This window comes from Culicoides brevitarsis, chromosome 2 (assembly GCF_036172545.1).
Source record: "Culicoides brevitarsis isolate CSIRO-B50_1 chromosome 2, AGI_CSIRO_Cbre_v1, whole genome shotgun sequence".
Lineage (NCBI taxonomy): Eukaryota > Metazoa > Arthropoda > Insecta > Diptera > Ceratopogonidae > Culicoides > Culicoides brevitarsis.
The window spans coordinates 22,626,945-22,646,433 of NC_087086.1; the positions used below are offsets into that span (position 1 = coordinate 22,626,945).

General features: G+C 27.1%; 1 protein-coding gene across 2 annotated transcripts; it reads right to left on the reverse strand.

The window, feature by feature from the left end:
• Window positions 1–2,893: 2,893 nt before the first annotated feature.
• LOC134831031 (DNA-binding protein D-ETS-3) lies at window positions 2,894–19,287 on the reverse strand. 2 transcript variants are annotated; one of them, XM_063844665.1, is made up of 7 exons: window positions 18,706–19,287; window positions 18,543–18,596; window positions 13,989–14,066; window positions 11,382–11,429; window positions 7,370–7,559; window positions 5,010–5,218; window positions 2,894–3,916 (listed from the first exon to the last, which is right to left on the reverse strand). In XM_063844665.1, the coding sequence occupies exons 1-7, from the start codon at window positions 18,785–18,787 to the stop codon at window positions 3,789–3,791; spliced, it is 789 nt and encodes a 262-aa protein (XP_063700735.1). In that variant the 5' UTR covers window positions 18,788–19,287; the 3' UTR covers window positions 2,894–3,788. The 2 variants fall into 2 exon arrangements, with proteins under 2 accessions (XP_063700735.1, XP_063700736.1); XM_063844666.1 differs by lacking the exon at window positions 13,989–14,066.
• Between the last annotated feature and the right edge of the window lie 202 nt (window positions 19,288–19,489).

Sequence of the window (19,489 nt, forward strand, 5' to 3'; positions counted from 1 at the left end):
TTAAAATAGTCTTTTTAAATTATTAGAAGATATTGACTGGGAAATAAAAAGTTATTGGTGATCCGGCTCACTGTTAGTTTTTATATAGTTTTGGTCATAAAAAATAACGGATATTTTGTTGTATTTTATTTTAAATGTTTAAAATCCCAATATGATCAATGTTAAAAATTATTATGTTCCTTACTTAAATTTTTTATATTGATATTATTTTAAAAATATGAATAATTCAAGGTCGTTCCAAAAAATTTTTTTTTCTACCTACCTAATGATGATTTAAACGGCCATTAAATATAATAATTTCACTTTATGCTCTTTAGGGTACTTAAGGAATTTGTCGAAAAAATTCTGAGGGTAAAATTAAAAATTTTAAGTAAAAAAGGACTTAAGGACTTAAAATTTTGAAGTAATGAAAACTTAAATTAATTTTTGTTTTTATGAATAATTAATGTTTAAAAACCTCAAAAAGTTAGCATATAAAAATTAAATAATATTTATTTTTTATACCTTCCCTGCCCTCATCAAAATCCTGATGCGACATAGAGTGAAAGAATTAAATTTAATGGTTTAAATCATGTTCAATTTTTCTTTCTGATTTTTCTTGCAATTTCTGCGATGTCATGTGTTTTATTTTTTTGTTTTCACAATGTGTTTTGAAGCAAATAAAATATTATGACATTTAAGGTTTTATATGAAACGGTTATTTTTATTTTGATAGTTCGATTTTGTTTATTATTCATTAATTAATTAATTCAACCAAGTCATTCGATCATATTAATCATATGACAAAAAATAATAAAATAAATCACTGCCTTTACGTTTAGAGAATTTAATTGAGAAAATGTCATCTCAATTTATAAAAAATTAAGAATAAAATAAATAAAAACGCCATATTTGTAACCAGTCAAATTTACTTACACAACACATAATTTATTTTTTATATTGGGGAACAAAAATTATGCAATAATCAAATATATATAAGGTAAAAATATGAAAGGAATAGCTCACCTATCTACTGGTTCAGATATATAAAAAATCATAATACAAGCAAATTATTGAGAGATTAAACATTTCATTGAAAAAAAAAATGTAATTAACGCACATTTTTTATGTCATAATATACATAACATAAATATACCTTGTGGTCAAGAACAACACCAACTTGGTTAAAGACTAATAGTGTTGTGCATTCATCATTAATAAAAGTATAATATTTACATACTTGATCATCCATAGATTCGCTTAATGCTTTTTCATCAGACAAGTATGTTTGATAAAAATATGATTTATTATATAGTACTTAAATATTTCTTATATAAATTAATCATTATTCATTTTGAATTCATTGTAAAAAGTTAGAAATGTCATTCGCCCAGACGTTTCAAAACTTTATATTACTCGATTTAATTTGTTTATAAGAACCAAAAGTTCACAATATTATAAAAACGATGAAATAATGAAATCGTTGAAATGCAAAAGTTTACTGGAAATTAAATTTATTTTATGAGAATAAAAAAAAAAATTAAATTTAAGTAAGCCAATATAATAAATGAAATATTGTAAATTATAAAATACTTATATGACGATAGCTAATTAATAAACTAATGCTTATATAAAAGATAGCTTTAGACTTTATTCGAATCACATACAACATTTATTCGCATTGACACTTTATCTTGATATTATACTCAACCTATTTTGATTGGATCAATTGTGAAATTTTTAAATGAATTAATAAAAAAACAACAATACGTCTAATTAATTGAATTACTTCGTTTTTATTTTATAATTTTTATACATTGAGAATGCTAAATAATATAAATACAAACAATTATTTTTTTACGTTCTTTAACCTATATTAAATATATGTACTTTGACGACATTTCAATTTGATTTTTAAACTCATTAATCACAACACTCACATAATATTAACTACACATATTTTTCAATATTTTTTTTTCATGAATCATTGCAGTATACCTTTTAATTATAATATTTTTATTTTTTTTAATATTGCTTAAAAATTATATTGAGTATTATATTTCATTTACACCGTATATTTAACATCACACATTAATTGATTAAGATTTATTGAAATGTATGACATTCAATGAGATTTTTAAAACATTAATACATATTTACATAGGTGCGTTCTATAAGTGCCATTCTAAAAAACACCAAAATCCCAAATTTAATTTACTTATAAAAATCCAAACCGTTTTTCTTGTTTGATGGACCTAAAGATAAACTATTCAGTTTTTCAGTTCTATTACTGTTTTATAAAAAAAATTTGAACCGATTTTGGTATTTTATAGAATGGAATGCACCGTATAAGAATTATTTATTACTATTACTATTATGATAAATGTATATCACAGTCTTTAGTTTTTAGACTTTTTTCTGAGATATTAAAAATTATGGTTTTATAAAAACAAGTATTTAGGCCGCTCCAAATTTTTTTTCTATGTTTTTGTCCCATGCCCCAATTTTTTGTCTCAAGTCGAAAATCCAATGGGGCAAAATAAAAAAAAAAAGTTGAAAATTTCATCAAAATTGAGCTATTTTGGTATTTTCCGATATTTTCATAAGGAATTTAAAAAAAAAAGTAAAATATTTTCAATTTTCAAGAATTTTGTATTGAAAAACAAAATTTAACATGAAAAATTCATTCTCAAATATTTTCAAAAATTTTTGACAGTTTATTTATGAAATTTTTCTGTTTACGTTTTTAACTTGAAATACTCTGAGATCAATTTTAAATTACCAAATCTCATTGTATATACTAAAAAAAACAAATAAATATTTGTTAATGATCAAAAATTGTTTAAATTTTGTTATTTTGTTTTAAAAAATATTTCAAATCTTTTTTTTTTTTAAATAAATGTTTTGGGACAAAAACATCGAAAAAAATTTTGAACGGCCTTATTTGAAGGGCTGAAAGGATAAATCGCACATACGCATTTTTTGGCAAAATTGAGTTAAGAATGAGAAATTATGCTGAAAAACGAGTACCTACATTAAGAAAATTTCAAAATTTTTTCAAAATTGTGTGTTTTATTGCAATATGCCAGATCGCACATATGCTTAGTGAAAGGATAAATCGCATATAGCCATACAAACGGACTAAAAGCCAAATTTTCAAATTGCCCCAAAACATTTTTTTTTCTATTTTTTGTGCTCTTTATACTTTTTTAAGCATAGAAAGTCATTTTGAACAAAATATTTCAAGAAAACATTGAAATTAGAAGACCTTCGATAAAAAATTACCCAAAACGTCTCCTTATTGTTGAGGTAGGAAATTTTTGAGCATGAAAATCGTTTTTATTGACCACTAATTAGTAAATATAAGCTCAAACATCAAGAAATTATTTGAAAACCAAATTTTACAGCCAAATTTTAAAATTATAAATCGCTTTTTCTCAGTTTATCAAAAAGTGCGTATGTGAGATTTATCCTTTCAGCCCTTCATTTGTTAAAAGAAACATTTGAACATCATTCTTAAAACTAAAATATATGTACATGCATATTTTTTACTTATATAATTTAACAATGTTTATTTTTAAAAAAGTCATTTAGATCCGTAGATTAGATCCCGTAGATGGTGTAGTTTGAATGAACATGAAGTGTTGAAATATTCTTATTAAGTAATTCGATAAGTCATTTCAATTATTCTTTGTTTTTCAGAAACTGTCATGTGACTATTCGTAGGGCGACAATTTTTTATAAATCTCGAAGTTATCGATTTGACATGTCGGAGTGACTGACGAGTGTCCACCGGGCACACCACCGGGTCACATATATGAATAAGAATGTGGCGTAACATGTGAAGATGTGACGTGGCTCATGCTATGAGATGGATAGAGATTTGTAGTAGGGCTGCCCCAGTTACTCCATGTTGCGGCTGATGGAAATATTGATGCTAAATTTAAATTGAAAAATAAAGAAATTTATTTAACTAACGATTTGAAAGCAAGACATATTTTGAAATATTTTTGGTACCGTATAAGTTTAAAAGAATTTAAAGATTATCTTAGTGCTTCATGTTTAATATTTGATATATAATATTATTTAGAGACCCTGGTATTTAGATAGAATCATTATCTGATTTTCAAAATACAGTCAATGGAACGCAAAAAATTCAAAACTGTTCCAATTGAGAATTTCACAAGACTCCCGAAATTTAGTTCTCAGTACTGAATATTTTTTTTTTTTTTCAAAAAATATTAACATAATATTTAAGGTGAATAAATATAATATATCCATTTTTTGTCGCCCCCATTCCGATTTTGTAGAAAAAAATCAGGGGAAAAATAATAATTATAAAAAAATTAAAAATTAAATAAAAAAAATAAATAAATTAAATTAAAAATTTAAATATTTTTGACATTTTTGGAATTTTTTAATTGAAAAATTACGGTTTACGATAAAATCATACAAAAAACAAAAAAAAAATCGCTTTTACAATACGTTTTCTATTGAGATGTAGAAGAATTTTTTTTTGGTAACGTGCTCACATTATTTTTTTTCAAAAATTTTTGTTTTGGAAGATTTTGCTTCACTTTTATGTTCAAATTTGAAAATAATATAAATCAAAATTAAATTAAATAAAACGTTAAAAAATTACAAACAAACAATTAAAAAATATTTACTTTCCTTCTCATGAAAATCCTCATGGGACAAAAAATGAAAATATTAAATTTATTCGCCTAAACAATTAAATCAATTAACCAAACCGTTTTCATCGTATTCTAGGATTCATAATATTTACATTGTTAATTAGACTTTTTTATGGGTTGAATTTTTCATTTACTGACTTAAAAAAAATGTGCCCGAAATTTTTGTTGTATAGGTGTCCCAATTTAGGAAACTGTCTAAATTGAGTGCTGTCCCAATTTAGAGGCATTGACTGTATTTGCTATTCATATGTATGTTTTATACGGATAAGGTCAGATCATATACATTTTTCCGTAGCAATCACAATATTTTAAAATAACGTTTTCATCTCAACATACCTGATGAGGATCCCATAGTGTGATGTGGACTCAAATAGGAGCTTAACTTAGCACTATGATGATAAGGTGACATAAAGAGATCACTCTGATACTTGTACGCTGGATCAGAAGCTGCTGGCTGAGTTGCTGCTGCCAAACCTTGAAAGTCAAATTTATACGCATAACGTTTTCCGTGAACCTTTGTCATGATGTTTTTGTCGTAATAGTACCTAGGAATAAAAAAACAATGCTAGCATAATTATACCAATTTTATGCAATTGAATGAAAAAAAAATTGGGAAAATACGATAAATTGATACAATCTATATAGTAGCCAATTTTGTACGTGTTATTTTACTGTGAAAAAAAAAAATCAGTAATACATTTTTCTATAAAGCAATTTGTATTCAAACAACTAGATATTGTTTTGCTAAAAATGGAAGGCTACTCCGACCTTATCTGATTTAATATTGTTCTTCATTGCAACGATGAAAAAAGGAAAAAAAATCAAAACCAGTATCTAGAAGAATATACCTATTGCTAAGCGAAATTCAATTTACTTTCAATTACTTTTTAATAAATCAATCGTACAACATCTGTCACTAAAAAAACTTCAAATTTAAAGGTATTTTATTGGTTGAAGCTTAATATCTTTATTTTCTGGTAAAACAATGTCTTTCTATGTCACTCATGGATATGATTTTCCGGCGGTTGCATTTAATATTCATGTAAAAGGATGTAGAGTGTATGCGCCATGGTTTTTCACCTCATGGTTTTTCAATAGTTAAGTATTATAATCAAATTTGATATTGCTTTTCATCAAATGTATTTGATTCCTATCTCTCTCTCTCTCTCTCTCTCTCTCTCTCGTTGTGATTTAATTCTTCAAACATTTTCATTGCTTTGTTCTAATCTATTGATATTAAAAGGTTTTGCGTAAAAAGTTCATATCTATTATATGGTCGTCAAAATACGATGACAAGTCAGCCATGCGTGATTTGACGTGCATTTGACGCGTGGCATATTTTTAAGGGTAAATGATTAAGTAGGTACGTATTTTTCCATAAATTTTAATTCTAAGCTGTGAATTGTACAAAATTTATAAAAGTAAATGAACCGACTTGTCTGTTTAACAATGGTATGACAAAACTGAGAGTTTACTATTAAATTAATTACGATACTTTTTATATTTTTGTCGAGTTTTATTTGTCACTTTTCATTTTGAATAAATGCTTTTTCAAGTTTATCCTTTTTTAAGAATCTTCTTGAGATTTTTCGAGAGTTTTATTGAGAAAATGATCTACATCTGTGAAACTATTACTTATCATTTATTTGAGTACAATGAGAGTTTCACACGTAAATCTATATTTCACAAAATTTCAACTTTTACTGTGTCAATAATGTCAAAATAAAGTAAATTACAAGGGGTTAGCGTTCATTTTAAACGGAATGAAAATCTCAAAGTACAAACATTTGTAAAGCCTTAATGATGTCCATCTTCATCATGCAAAATCAAGAAGTCTTTTATTCTAGTGAACTTTACAAGTAGGTATAAAATTCTTTACGACAAAATCATCTTTTACAAAAATCTTCAACTGAGTAAAATTATTTTATCAGGTTTGTTTGTCACCTCGGGTAAATTATTTTGTCTATGAAACAAACTTAAAATTGCGTAAGAAAAACAAAAAATGTTATTTTTCAAATAAAATGTGTAGAAAGTTTTTGGAAAGCCGACGCTGAAGATCTATAAAACTTTTCAAAATTTTGTACTTAATGACTTTACACTCTGTTTAAAATGTAATGGAAAAATGTTTTAAAAAGCATGTTTTATTGCAAATTTCATCGAATGGTACCTTATTTTGATCAAATTATATTCAGAAAAGAATAGGAAGGGAGCTATGTAAAACATTTTTTGAAATTACACTTGCCTATATTTTGAAATATGTTATAAAATATAGAAAGTGTTGATGATTGTTCCAATCTATTTGATTTTGATCTGAATACGTACAAAACACACACTTGATATGATTAAAGTCTCATTAGTGCAACATCTAGTTTGAAGGCGGAACAGAATACAGTTAAGTTTATTTATCATCTTTTGTACCCCTTGAAATCAGAAGTTATTTAGAACATAAAATAACAATGGAACGGTATTGAATTAGAGATTCAAAAGGCAGCACCATATTATGTTTAATATATTGACTGGCAAAAATTATTGTTCAAGTGATTTGTTTCTTTGTATGTGGGGTGAAAAATCAGTGCGTCAATTCGTTTGTAAATAGAGTTCAAAGAGAAAATTAATTTGTTTTTTTTTTGTATTCAACTCGATTATTTTCATTGTAAATATCATAATTACCATTATTAATGAACATGATTACTTACCTCAATGCTCTACTCAACTTGTCATAGTTCATATTTGGCTTAGATTTGCGTTCTCCCCATCGACGAGCAACTTCATCAGGATCTGTCAGTTTAAATTCACCATTTGTGCCTTCCCATGTAATACATGCAGCATTGCCCGAATCGCTTAACAATTCCAAAAGAAATTGCCAAAGCTGTATTTGTCCAGATCCTAAAAAAATATTTTTATTAAAGCTATTTCTAAAGTCTTTTTAAGATGCGTAAGATAGTAAGACAGTATAAAGACTACTAAAGCTTATGAATCATTTAAACACCTATCACCTCACCCCTTTTCTGATTTTTTTGTCTTTGTTTGAAAACATTAAATTTTCAAAGTGAGAGTGCGCCGTAGGAGGTCCATTCACTTAATTTATTTCCCCATCATCATAAATATTGTTTTTTTATGTACAATAAAAATTTATTCACATGATTGACTCCCTTCAAAAGAACATTAATCAAATTGTCTATGATGATGACTTGTAGGTTAATAATAATCTAAATATAAGGTCAGAAGCGTAGCGTTATAGGGCCTTCCTCGACATGAAAAAGAAATTCAGAAGCCAAAAGAAAATAATGATTATTATTAAAAAAGATAGAAATGTACATATTCGCTATTTTCCCTAGCTACGGTTCTGCTAAAAAACTAACTAAAATTTCGCTCTGAAATGGTTTCATAACAATACGGAAAATGTCTAAACGTCGTAAAACAGATTTGCAATTTATTTATCTATTCACCCTTATAACCTTTTGATAAATTAGTGATTAAGTAAGTATTAGATGCATTTATAAAAAATAGAATGTACTTTTACACACGATTGATTAGCGATTGAATTTCAGATTAGATCTATTATGTATTATTTTTTTCATTTGGTTTAATTTATTTGTAAGTGTGTTAATTAAAGGAAAAAGTTGAATAGAATTTATAGCATAACAAAATTATATTTTTTGTTGTTCTTATTTGAAAAATTATTCTATTTGCCCTTCTTAGTAGTTATGTGTATTCTATAATACCCATTTATAGAGCATGCAAAAAAAAATTGAAGTTTTTTAAATCAAATACTAAAAGTATAACTATGTAAACAAAATTGGTTAATCAAAATTTCTTAATTTTTTCATTCAATATTATATTTTTTTAAAGTTTTTAAAGATTTTCTTATTATTCTATTATATTTATGAAAAATGAAAAAAAAAAGTTTAATTGAATTTCCGGAAGAAAAATTCTGTTTTCCTGCGTCAAATGCATTGCATGTTTCAACAGTAGGTAAATTATTAAAAAACACCAGGAACAAAGTCTGAGCAATTATTTGTTTGTTTGATGCAATTTTTGTATGCATGTATTTTTTATAGGTATATACAGTTTACTTCTTTTTAGTTTTTTCCTCTTTTCTCAAAATTAGCTCAAAGCATAACTTATACGATCCATAGATTTTTTATTATCATCAAAAAATATAATTCCTTTCAATTTACAGTGCCTTAATAAATTTAAGGCAAGTACAATTTAAAAAAAATGTTTCAAATCAATTTTAAGCTTAAATGAAAAATAAAAGTGAATTCCAATATCATAGGGAGTTTTCGTTCTGATGATTTGTTAAGCATTGTGACTACTAGCTTTTGCTGTGTTTGATTTTTTACCACATTTCATTTTTTTTAAATGCGGTATTGTGTTTGTACTGTCGTAATGTCGTCCGTCCGTCTGTCTGTGTGGTGTGTCACTTTCATTTTGTTTGAATTATCAGGTTTGGCGAATTCTTTTCAAATGACAGATTTGACACAATATTTAAAAAAATTATCCGTTGGTAATTTAATTTAGTGTTCTACCGTTGAAAAATATTGTCGATAAAAATTAGTGGAAAACTTCAGAAAAACTCTTGGGAGTCTTGTGAGTAACATGAAAAGTGAAAATAAATGAAAATCTTTGAGAAAACTCGATAAATCCAGGAAAAATCATGGAATTTAACACATAAAAATGCGGTCAAGTCATTCGTTTTATAAACAAATTCAATTCATTCTCGTTTCTTCTTATAAACCTTATAGCCAATACAAAGAAAATAGTGCATATGTGCGATTTAGCACATTGATCAAAACAGAATAACGTGCTAAATGACACATATGCAATGAACATTTTAAATTTTTGACCCAGTGTACATTTTGAAGTTTTTAGACCTTATACAAATTTTAGACTTCTGACCCAGTGAGCATTCGAAATTTTCGCCACAAGGTACATTTTGAGCTTTTGGCTAACTTATCCATTAATAGATTTTTCATCCTAAATCCGTAAAATATAAACATCTGAGTTACTCTATCCTAATGTCATACGATTTATTACATTATTTTAAATTTTATGCTTAATTGCGACTTGGCACATTGCAATTAAACAGACATTTTCGAAAATTTTTTGAAATTTTCTCAATGTATCTGAAAGTACTCGTCTTTCTGCATAATTTCTCATTTTTAACCTTATTTGCCCAAAAAGTGCGTGTGTGCGATTTATCACATTAGCCCTTTAATTTTACAGTACCTAATTTAACGAGCTTTGAAATTCAATATAGTGTTTTATAGACAGTTTACATCTCATAATTAACCTTTGGACAAATTTTTATACCAAAAATATTTTCAATAAATTTTCTAAAGTTTTTGACAAATTTGAAAACTTTGAATTTTTTTCACTTTTTTCTGTGCACATCAACCGATATCAGCATTTCATCGAAAAATAAATGGCATGAGATTTTTTGATAGTTTTGTATTAGATAGGCCTGAAGTAGTCCAAAAAACCTAAAAACCAAATACACTAAAAAAATGTCTAAAATTTCAAGGATATTCCGTTCCATTAGTTCGATTAATATCCCATTATTCCCTCCTTAGAATTTCGGAAAAAGTTAAGTGGACATGTAAAACATTTTTTGGAATTGTACTTGCTTTAAAACTATATACTATTTACAACACTCTTTGTATAGTTTTCGTGAGTTATGTGAGTTTCATGTTATGTTTGGAAAAAAAGCATTTAATTTTGTACGGGAAATTAACAGCTATAATTTGTATTACTAATATTTTTATTAACATCGTACAACCCATTATTATAAGCTGATGACTGTTGTTTAAGGAAAATCACACGTAAAACAAAACAAATGACAGGAAAACAGAATAGTGTTTTATTAAAAGCAAACGGAAAAAGTGAACAAAACGAGCAAAATGTAATTTTGTCATCCTGAAAACCAGATTTTTAAGACATGTAAATTCTTTGGTTAAATTTTCTTTTTGTCGATAACACTGCATGATTTTTTCTATTTTATCTCTAGAGTGTACTTTATTTTATTTTTTTTTTGTTAAATAAACAAGCATATAAAAAAACTTAGAGAAAAATTTTTGTCTAATTTATTCAGGGTTTGCATGTTACCCGCTACTAATTTTATTCACTGATTGTTTTACGGGTGTCCAGTAACAGTGGGCTTTTTTAACATTAACATTAATGGCAGGCGTTATTTGTTCCGCACTAAATAAACCTAAAGTAGGTTTATAATAAAGCCATATCATTTTTTACGCAATTTTTGGGGAAATAGCGTTTCACATAATGTCTGAATAAAGAAAAAAATAAAAAAAGATTATAATCACTTTTTATACCCATTTTGCTAGGGGTTTCTTTTTGTTTTTTTTTAATATTGTTATGTCATGAGTTCATTAAAAAACATATATGTGTAGGATAAGAATTCTCTTGTTGCTCAGATTTTTTTTAAATATAACACCTTTATACACTTAACACCTGCACCCTTTGAAACTCTGATTACAGAAAAAAATATTATTTTATTATGTGTATGTATTATTGAAAATAAAACTTTCTAACAAACCATGACAAAAATTATGCTTAATAATATCACAAAAATGCAAATATATTCATATTTATTTTTATTCAGACGCATGTAAGCGTGACTCCGACACGTGAAAATATACCAAATTGTACCCTTTTTATTATATAGAAAAAAAAGTGCATAAGACTTACCTGAGCTAGCCAAACGACTACTAGTCGGACCAAACATTTGGTATGGATCTAAAAAGAGATTTTTTATAGTTATTTTTAATATTTCTTTCAAAATTATATAAATTGTTAAGATTTCCCGGTAAGTCGTTTGGAGTTAAAAATATAGATACCTATTGTCATAGTATAATCGCAATCTTGTCTCATTTTGACATTTTTTGATATATTTTTAGCTGACATCTACGATATAATATAAGTTAAGTATATATCCACTTGTGCGGAAACGGAGAAAAGAAGCTTTTAAATTAAATTTCAAAAAATCATCCGTAAGACTAAATAGGTTTTTATTTACCCTGTGATGGTAATAATTATGACAATGAATTAATATTATCTAGTTTTTTTTTTATCAGGAAAACTTCTTGTCCCCCACTAAATCCGCACTTGCAGATAAATTATTCTCTACTTTAATTACTAATAATTATGCCGATTACAATTTCTGTGTTTAAAGGGCAAATCACTTCTTTTTATGATTATGACAGTTTGCTTTAGAATAATATCTTGAATGTATACGAAATGCATACAGGCCCAAATAAAATATACAAAAAAATTATATAATTCAAATTTTATATCATTATAATTAATATATTTGTATTCATTCGTGGAACAACTATTTTCGAATCTAATGCAATTAAATTCGATTTTGTACTAATCATAATTTTTTCGAGATTTTGCCGATTTCGCCAAGGAAAGGGCTCTTATCTATTTGCCGAATAAAGTGTGTCTTATTCAAATAGACACAGTAAGATTGCCTGACAATTACATGTCATTTTATTGTAAATAAAAAGAGTCAATAACAGACAAGTTTACTGTTAATATAAAAGTTTTTTTCTATGTTTGTTTAACATAACGAAAAGACTGTAGCTGCACATTATAGTGTTAAATCGAGACATTACTGTTTACCTAACGCAAACAAATTAAAAGCCGATGCTATGAATATCTTATATATTGAGCTAATAGCAAAAAAGGGAGAATATTTTCATTATGGGAGTAATGCTTTCAGGAAAAATATACAAGTATTTTGGGTGTGAAAACAGTAATTGTAATTTTATTTTTTTTACCACCTATGTACCTATTTACATTTGGTTCTACTAACAATAAAGGCAACTGTTAGGGTGTGGTGCAATATGATTCGATAGATTAACATTATTTTTATTTCCAATAACGTACATACATAAAGTGATTTCTCCGATTTTTTTTTATAATCGAAGTTTTATTACATGTCTCTCAAATTCAAAACTTTCGTAAGTTTTATGTTATTGTTTTATATTTTCTGCTGATTTGTCATTGAATAAAGTAAACACAAATTTACTATTTTTGTTTTAATTTTTTTTATTTTATCTGAAAATTCTTGTTACCTTACTTAATTTAGGTGAAAAATAAAAATGTGTGAAAGAGAAATTTGTCCTAAAAAAGCCTCAACCAGTAATATTTTTAGTTTTCTTTTACTTTTTTATATTTTCAATATTTTAAGTTTAGCATGAAGTACCTATAGAAATTTAGAAAAATACATTATCATTCGATCAGAAAATTAACAGGTAATTTAACATCAAATTTGCATGTTTTCTTTTCTTCCAAATCAAGAGAAACTTTTACAAAGAAAATACAAGAAAAACATAATAATATAAGGGGTAAAATGTGTTGATTGTTCAAAAGGATTATCCATCAGAATGATTTTTCCTGATTTCGTTCAATAAATAAAAGAGAATCAAAAGTTTTTGGACAAAACTAAGAGTTTGTTTATTGAGTCAAATCAACCAAACTTTAACCCACTATTCAATACGTTGACTTTGACGTATAGATCTTAAATATTTGCTTTCACTTTATTTACTGACGCATTGATTGTATTTATGTATGAATTGATTACTCTCTCTGGACAATGATGGACACAAATCAAGTTAATGGACGCACAGTAAAATAAAATAAATTTTCATTGATTTTTGTTTGAACAAATAGAAAAAAATAATTTTCTTAGTACTTTTCTAGTTTTCAAATACTTTAATATAAAAAATAAAACTTTAAAAATAAATCTTTAAAATACATCATAAGTCGTAATAGAATTCGTCACAGATTTTGTATGAAAACATGAGAGCACTTTAAGTGCATTATTATGTGAGTATTATTGTTCGTTTGTTTTTTTTTTATTATTTTGTCATAAACAATGCAACAATCATATATTTCATAAAAAAGTATGAATCATATAAATTTACCCTTGTTTTGCAAGTATTTTCTTTTTACATATAAATACCTACATTAAAAAATGTTCAGTCTTTTTTTTTAATGTAATTCTAATATTTAGAAAATGCTACATTCATAACAATACATTGTTAAGATACTTCAAGTTTTATTGTTTTTTTTCAAATAGTAAGCAAATAAAAATATATCCTTAATTATTTTTATTGTGTTGTTATACATATATGGGTATTAAATTTTATTTATTTCAATGCATGTTTTAAAATAGATTTCAAAATGTTTTAAAAAACACAATTTCATTGTTCTTTATGTTTCAAACTTAAAAAATATTGAAGCTGTTACATTTTTTCCCGAGTTTCGAATTTAGATAAGAACACTTACCTGGCTGTCTAAAATGTGAATGTGGATCAAGTGATGATTTTCCTACACCGACGCTGGTTAAAGTATTTGTACTATATCCTTTGAGAATATAAAAAAGTGTGATTAAATATTTTTCAATTTTTCTTTTTTATTTTTATTATTTGAATTTGAATATTTTTCCGAAAAATTTATTTTTTTTCTGTTTGACAAGTTGAGATATAAAAATAAGGAGGTAAAATCCATTCAACACCAGACAGACGAATAATATTTAGGGTTCTCCACATGCACATGTCGACATATATGTCAATATATATGCTGTCAATATATACCTATGTCGACATGTAACATTAGAAAATGAAAAAAAATTGTTGATTTTAAGAGAAATTTTAACAAAAAAAAATTAGAATTTTCATGAACGCGGTTTGCTTTTTATGTTCTAATACTCAAATTTTGTTCAATTTTCTTCAAATTTGTAGTTTTTACTTTGATTTGGAGACCGGAATTCACTTTGTTCTTAAATTCATTCAAATTCTTTTATATCATCAACATAAAAATTATTTAAAAAAAATAAAGATTTTCGAAAAGAAGAATGTTAAAATGAATAACAACTTCAAACAAATTTAATTTATAAATTTATATTTAATAATATCTTGCTGTTTTGACCAAAAAAGTATGCTGCACGCATGTTGGCATATGTCGACATATATGCTGACATATATGCATGGTTTTTTCCATACAGCATATTCCGAACACTATTATTATTACACGAAATTCTTCTAAAATTTTTATCATCCTATAAAGACTAGTTTAATGAAAACATTCAAAATATTCTAAAATATTTGACTAAAAATTGTTTTAACTTTTAATCTTCCTCGCACTTTACTTGTTTGAATACAAAAACAAAAGACAACACGCATGACTTGCTAAAGAAACGCCAGAAGTTAATATAATAATTTTTTCAAGGCGTAGTAGGCATAGCACATTCAATATTGTGCTATAATAATATTATTTTAAGTTTTTGTCACATTTGGTAGACACGATCTCTTTTACATCAGAAAAATGACACAGGCAAAAAAGATAATGGATATTAAATTTCTGCTTGAACAAAATCAAACAACAGACATGAGCATCAATATATAAAATAGAAGGCATCATCATTGTTATTATCATTCGAGTTTTTGAGTATACTGTATTTTGCTTAGAGTTATTTAAGGGAGAACGTTTGTAAAGTGTAAAGTGTATGTAGAGTGTACTTTTTTAGACGTGCTGCAAATTATGCCCTACAGCATTAGAAATCGCTCATTAAATTTTTAGACTTTGATTTTTAATTTTTTTTTTTCATTTTTTTATTTCAAAATGTTCCTGCTTGCCATTTTAAATTTTCACATTTAGTGTAAATATAAAGAGTACTCGCAAATTTTTCAAAAAATATACATGTGTAAAAAAAAACAAAAATAAATTACAACATATTCGTTTGCAATTGTTGAGCTTAACTGACTAACTTAAATTATTTTTTCAGCTTATTTTTCGAAAATTTTTCTGCAATTTTTAGTGAAAAAAATAAAATTAAAATAAAGCAATTTTTAGTTTCCAAGTTGTTCATAGACACACAAAACTGATTTATTTTACTAAAAATAAAAAAAATGATTCCATTGCAATTTTCAAAATTGATTTGGGTTTCCTATTTCTATTTTTTTTAAATATTTTTTGTGATATCGAGTACTAAATATCAATTTTCATATTTTAGTACATTTTTTATCATTTACAATATTAGGTTAAATAAATCTGAAAAATATCTATTTTTGTAAAAATGATATTCAAAGTCTAATTTTTACCGCATTTCGAAGAAAAATGCGGTATTACTCAGGGAAAGTCGTCCGTCTGGTGATGTGCGTACAGTTGTGGGCGTACGCAAAAAGGTGTCGTGCACAAATGGATGTTGGCGTGGGCTATGTCGTCGTGTCAGTATGATGTAGGCGTGGGATATGTCGTCGTGTCAGTATGATGTAGGCGTGGGATATGTCGTCGTGTCAGTATGATGTAGGCGTGGGATATGTCGTCGTGTCAGTATGATGTTGGCGTGGGATATGTCGTCGTGTCAGTATGATGTTGGCGTGGGATATGTCGTCGTGTCAGTATGATGTTGGCGTGGGCTATGTCGTCGTGTCAAAGGGATGTTGGCGTGGGCAAGTGTGCCGTGTTATATGTATTTAAATTAATTTTTTGCCAAAAAAAGGCTTTTTGATAATTCCGAAATTTGAAAACACGAAATGCGGTAACTTTGTTCGTCGTGCTTCTGACGACGACTTTATATATTTTTTTAGTTTTTCTTTGGTGAAACTTGGTCAATATTGTAAGGAAAAAAAAAATAATTAAAATTAGGTTTCTGATATGTGAAATTGAACGTACGCAGTGCGAAGTTCGTTTCTTTCTATCGTTTTATTTTGCATATCGAGATGAGATAAAGTCGTCCGTCTGGTGTAGTATATGCTCATTTGTCGTTAACGTGCCCAATATGTCAATGGTGTCAGGTGAAGTCAGGAGTCGAAATGCAGTAACTTTGTTCGTCGTTCTTCTGACGACGACTTTATATATATATATTTATTTATTTTGAACGATAACATTTTTCGCTTTTAGTCTTAAGAATATTTTTTTCTTTATAGGTTTCATAGATATTTGGTGTCAAAAATTGGGATTTTATATAAAAATTCATGTTGGTCCAAAAAATTTTGATCTTGTAGCCTTATAAAAACGTATATGCGAAAAAATTTACCGAAAACAAATAATATTTTTCACAGGAACCCTTAAGGGTTTTGTAGGAAAAAACGTACTCGGAGACACATCGCATCATAGTTTACAAATATATGTATGAACAATATAACAAATCATTTGTTGAAACAAACAACTAAACTGCATTAAAAAAAATGTAGTAATTTTTAAAATTTTCTTCCACTTTGCTCACAGTCTCCCTTCTTCCATTGCAGTCTTACTGCATTTTCTTATATACATAAATTTGGTTGTTTGGAGTGGGTTTTTACAGGAGTCAAAAACAAATATTTGATAAGAAAAAAATGAGATATATATATTTACAGAATGTATATTCTGTTTCCCCAGTAAGTCCCGGTAAGTCCTTAGGAATCAAATTTGTACATGTTTTTTCTACACATATATGAAAAAAAAAAATGTTACAATGTTTTTCGAATTTAGAATTTTTTGTTTTTAGAATGTGCATTGGGGTAACTTCTAGATTGTTGATTGGGGCAAAGTGTTAAAGAAACTTTATAGGTACGAGAAACTTCATAAAGTGTTCGAAAATTTTCCATGCAAGTTATCCATTCAAGCTTCGAGAAGAAAAAAATTTTCGGCATACCAAAATATTCTTATTTTTTGATGGTTAGGTCCATCAATCAGATTTGGATTTTTAAATATTATTATTTTTATTTAATTTTTTATATAATAATTTTTTTTATATAAGGCCGCTCCAAATGAATCCTAGTCTTGTTTTTCGTAGCCCTATTTTAAAATTCAAAAAGTGATTGGGGCAAAAAAAAAAGAGTTAAAAATTTTATCAAAAATGACTGTTTTTTGGTCTATGTTCATATAGTTTTAAGAAATTTTCGAAAATTTTTTTCAATCTAAAAAAAATGTACTTAAAATTCAACTTTAAGTTACATGAATATTCTTCTCTAATAATATTTTTTATGAAAAATTCTGAAATTTTTATTCAAAAGTACCTTAAATTAGCTAAGCAAATTAAAATTGTAGTATATGTTTGTTATATAACCCGTTTTTGTACCGAGTCAATGTTTAGTTTAAGAAAAATTATTGTTCATTCTCTGTAAGCTGGACAAACATAGGGCGGATCCAGAGGGGGGGGCAAGGGGGGCATTTGCCCCCCCTTTCCGACTTTAAATGTACTAAAAATTACATAAAAGACCAGAACAAAAAAAAAGATTTTTTATTGATTTGCCCCCCCTCTCAGAGTCCTCTGATAGCTCTCTGGATCCGCCCTTTCCGTTGAAATCCAGAAAAAAAAATTTTTTTTGAAAAATTTTAATTTTTTTCAAAAATTTCTCGGCTATAAAAATAAGGATACTTTTTTGCCCAAAAAATGTAATTTTTTCGCCATTTTTCCCAACTTTGAGGCCTGGGCTCCAGATTTTTTTGTTCAAGCCGGGAAATTTTATGCCTGAATTAGAATTCTTTGGAAAGTTAACTGTCGTTTAGCACCTTACCACCTTTGATTCTGACAATTTTTCGATGTTTTTAGGCCGGCGTTTCACAAAATGGGCCCTTTTTGTGTGGTAAAAACAATGTAGTATGTAACAAGCCATCCATTAATGGCGTCGTAAAAAATAGGGAATTTTCGGTGTCCCAATTCGGGGACCTGTCCTAATTGAGTGCTGTCCCAATGTGAGGGCATTGACTGTATTTTGAGAAAGGTATGAACCACTTTCTAATTTACTTGAAATTTGATATTAGTTAAATTATGAAATATGTGGAAGAAAATATTATTTTTGAAAATATTATCTATATTTTCTTAATTTTATAAAAATGAAAGGTTTAAAAATTTACCTTGGCTTTGAGATGTTTGGTGCCCACTCCAAGAATTTTTATAAGATGATGAATCTAAAATATGAAAAAGTCATCATTTAATGTCATAATTAAATAAAATAAAAACACATTTTTGATAAATTTATATAAAATTAGGCTAATACTATAAAGGTATTTGGCTCACCAGCAAATAGCATTGAAAAATTACTAAAACTTCCGGTCGATGTCCGATTAAGATAATCGGGAGACGGTTTTATGTCAATCATATTATGTGTTTTTTTTATTTTTGATAAAATTTTTACTTTTGAGTGTATTACATCCTCTTATGTTTATGATCACAAATGATAAGCAAAGTTCAATTTTTCATTTTGAATTTTAATAAATTTCATACTTCGCCGTAGGTATAACTGTTTTTTATGATAAGAAATGAACAACAATAAGTATCTATAAGAGGCAAACAGGAAAACGGAAAAGGAACGGGAAAGTATGACGATCGACCGGTTACCGGACCAACACTTTAGTTTCCGTCTTGTTGTATGTACACAATACACGAGGATAACGATATATATGCACTATTAATTGAACTGTTATTTTTTTCTTTTAAGTCTGTTTAAGACTGTTAAATTGTTTTCAATAGTAGTATTTTAAGCACAACTAAATGTTTATCGTTCATTAAATAAGATACTTTTTTTTAGAGTTTTTACAATTTTGAAGAAAAATTTTTATGACAAATAATTTGTCAGTTTTTAACAAATTCAAATGTAACACGTCCTTCCTCGTGTCGATCACTTGGTACAATAAATATACTTCATTTTCCAGAAAATGTTTTTCACCATATTCTTAATGTAGATATCCACAGCACCACTGTCATTCGCCCAGAATCACAATTGCTAATGTACCTATACAATATACACGAACCGACACATTTACATCCCCATACAGAAGTGGGCGAGTCTTTTTCACACCAT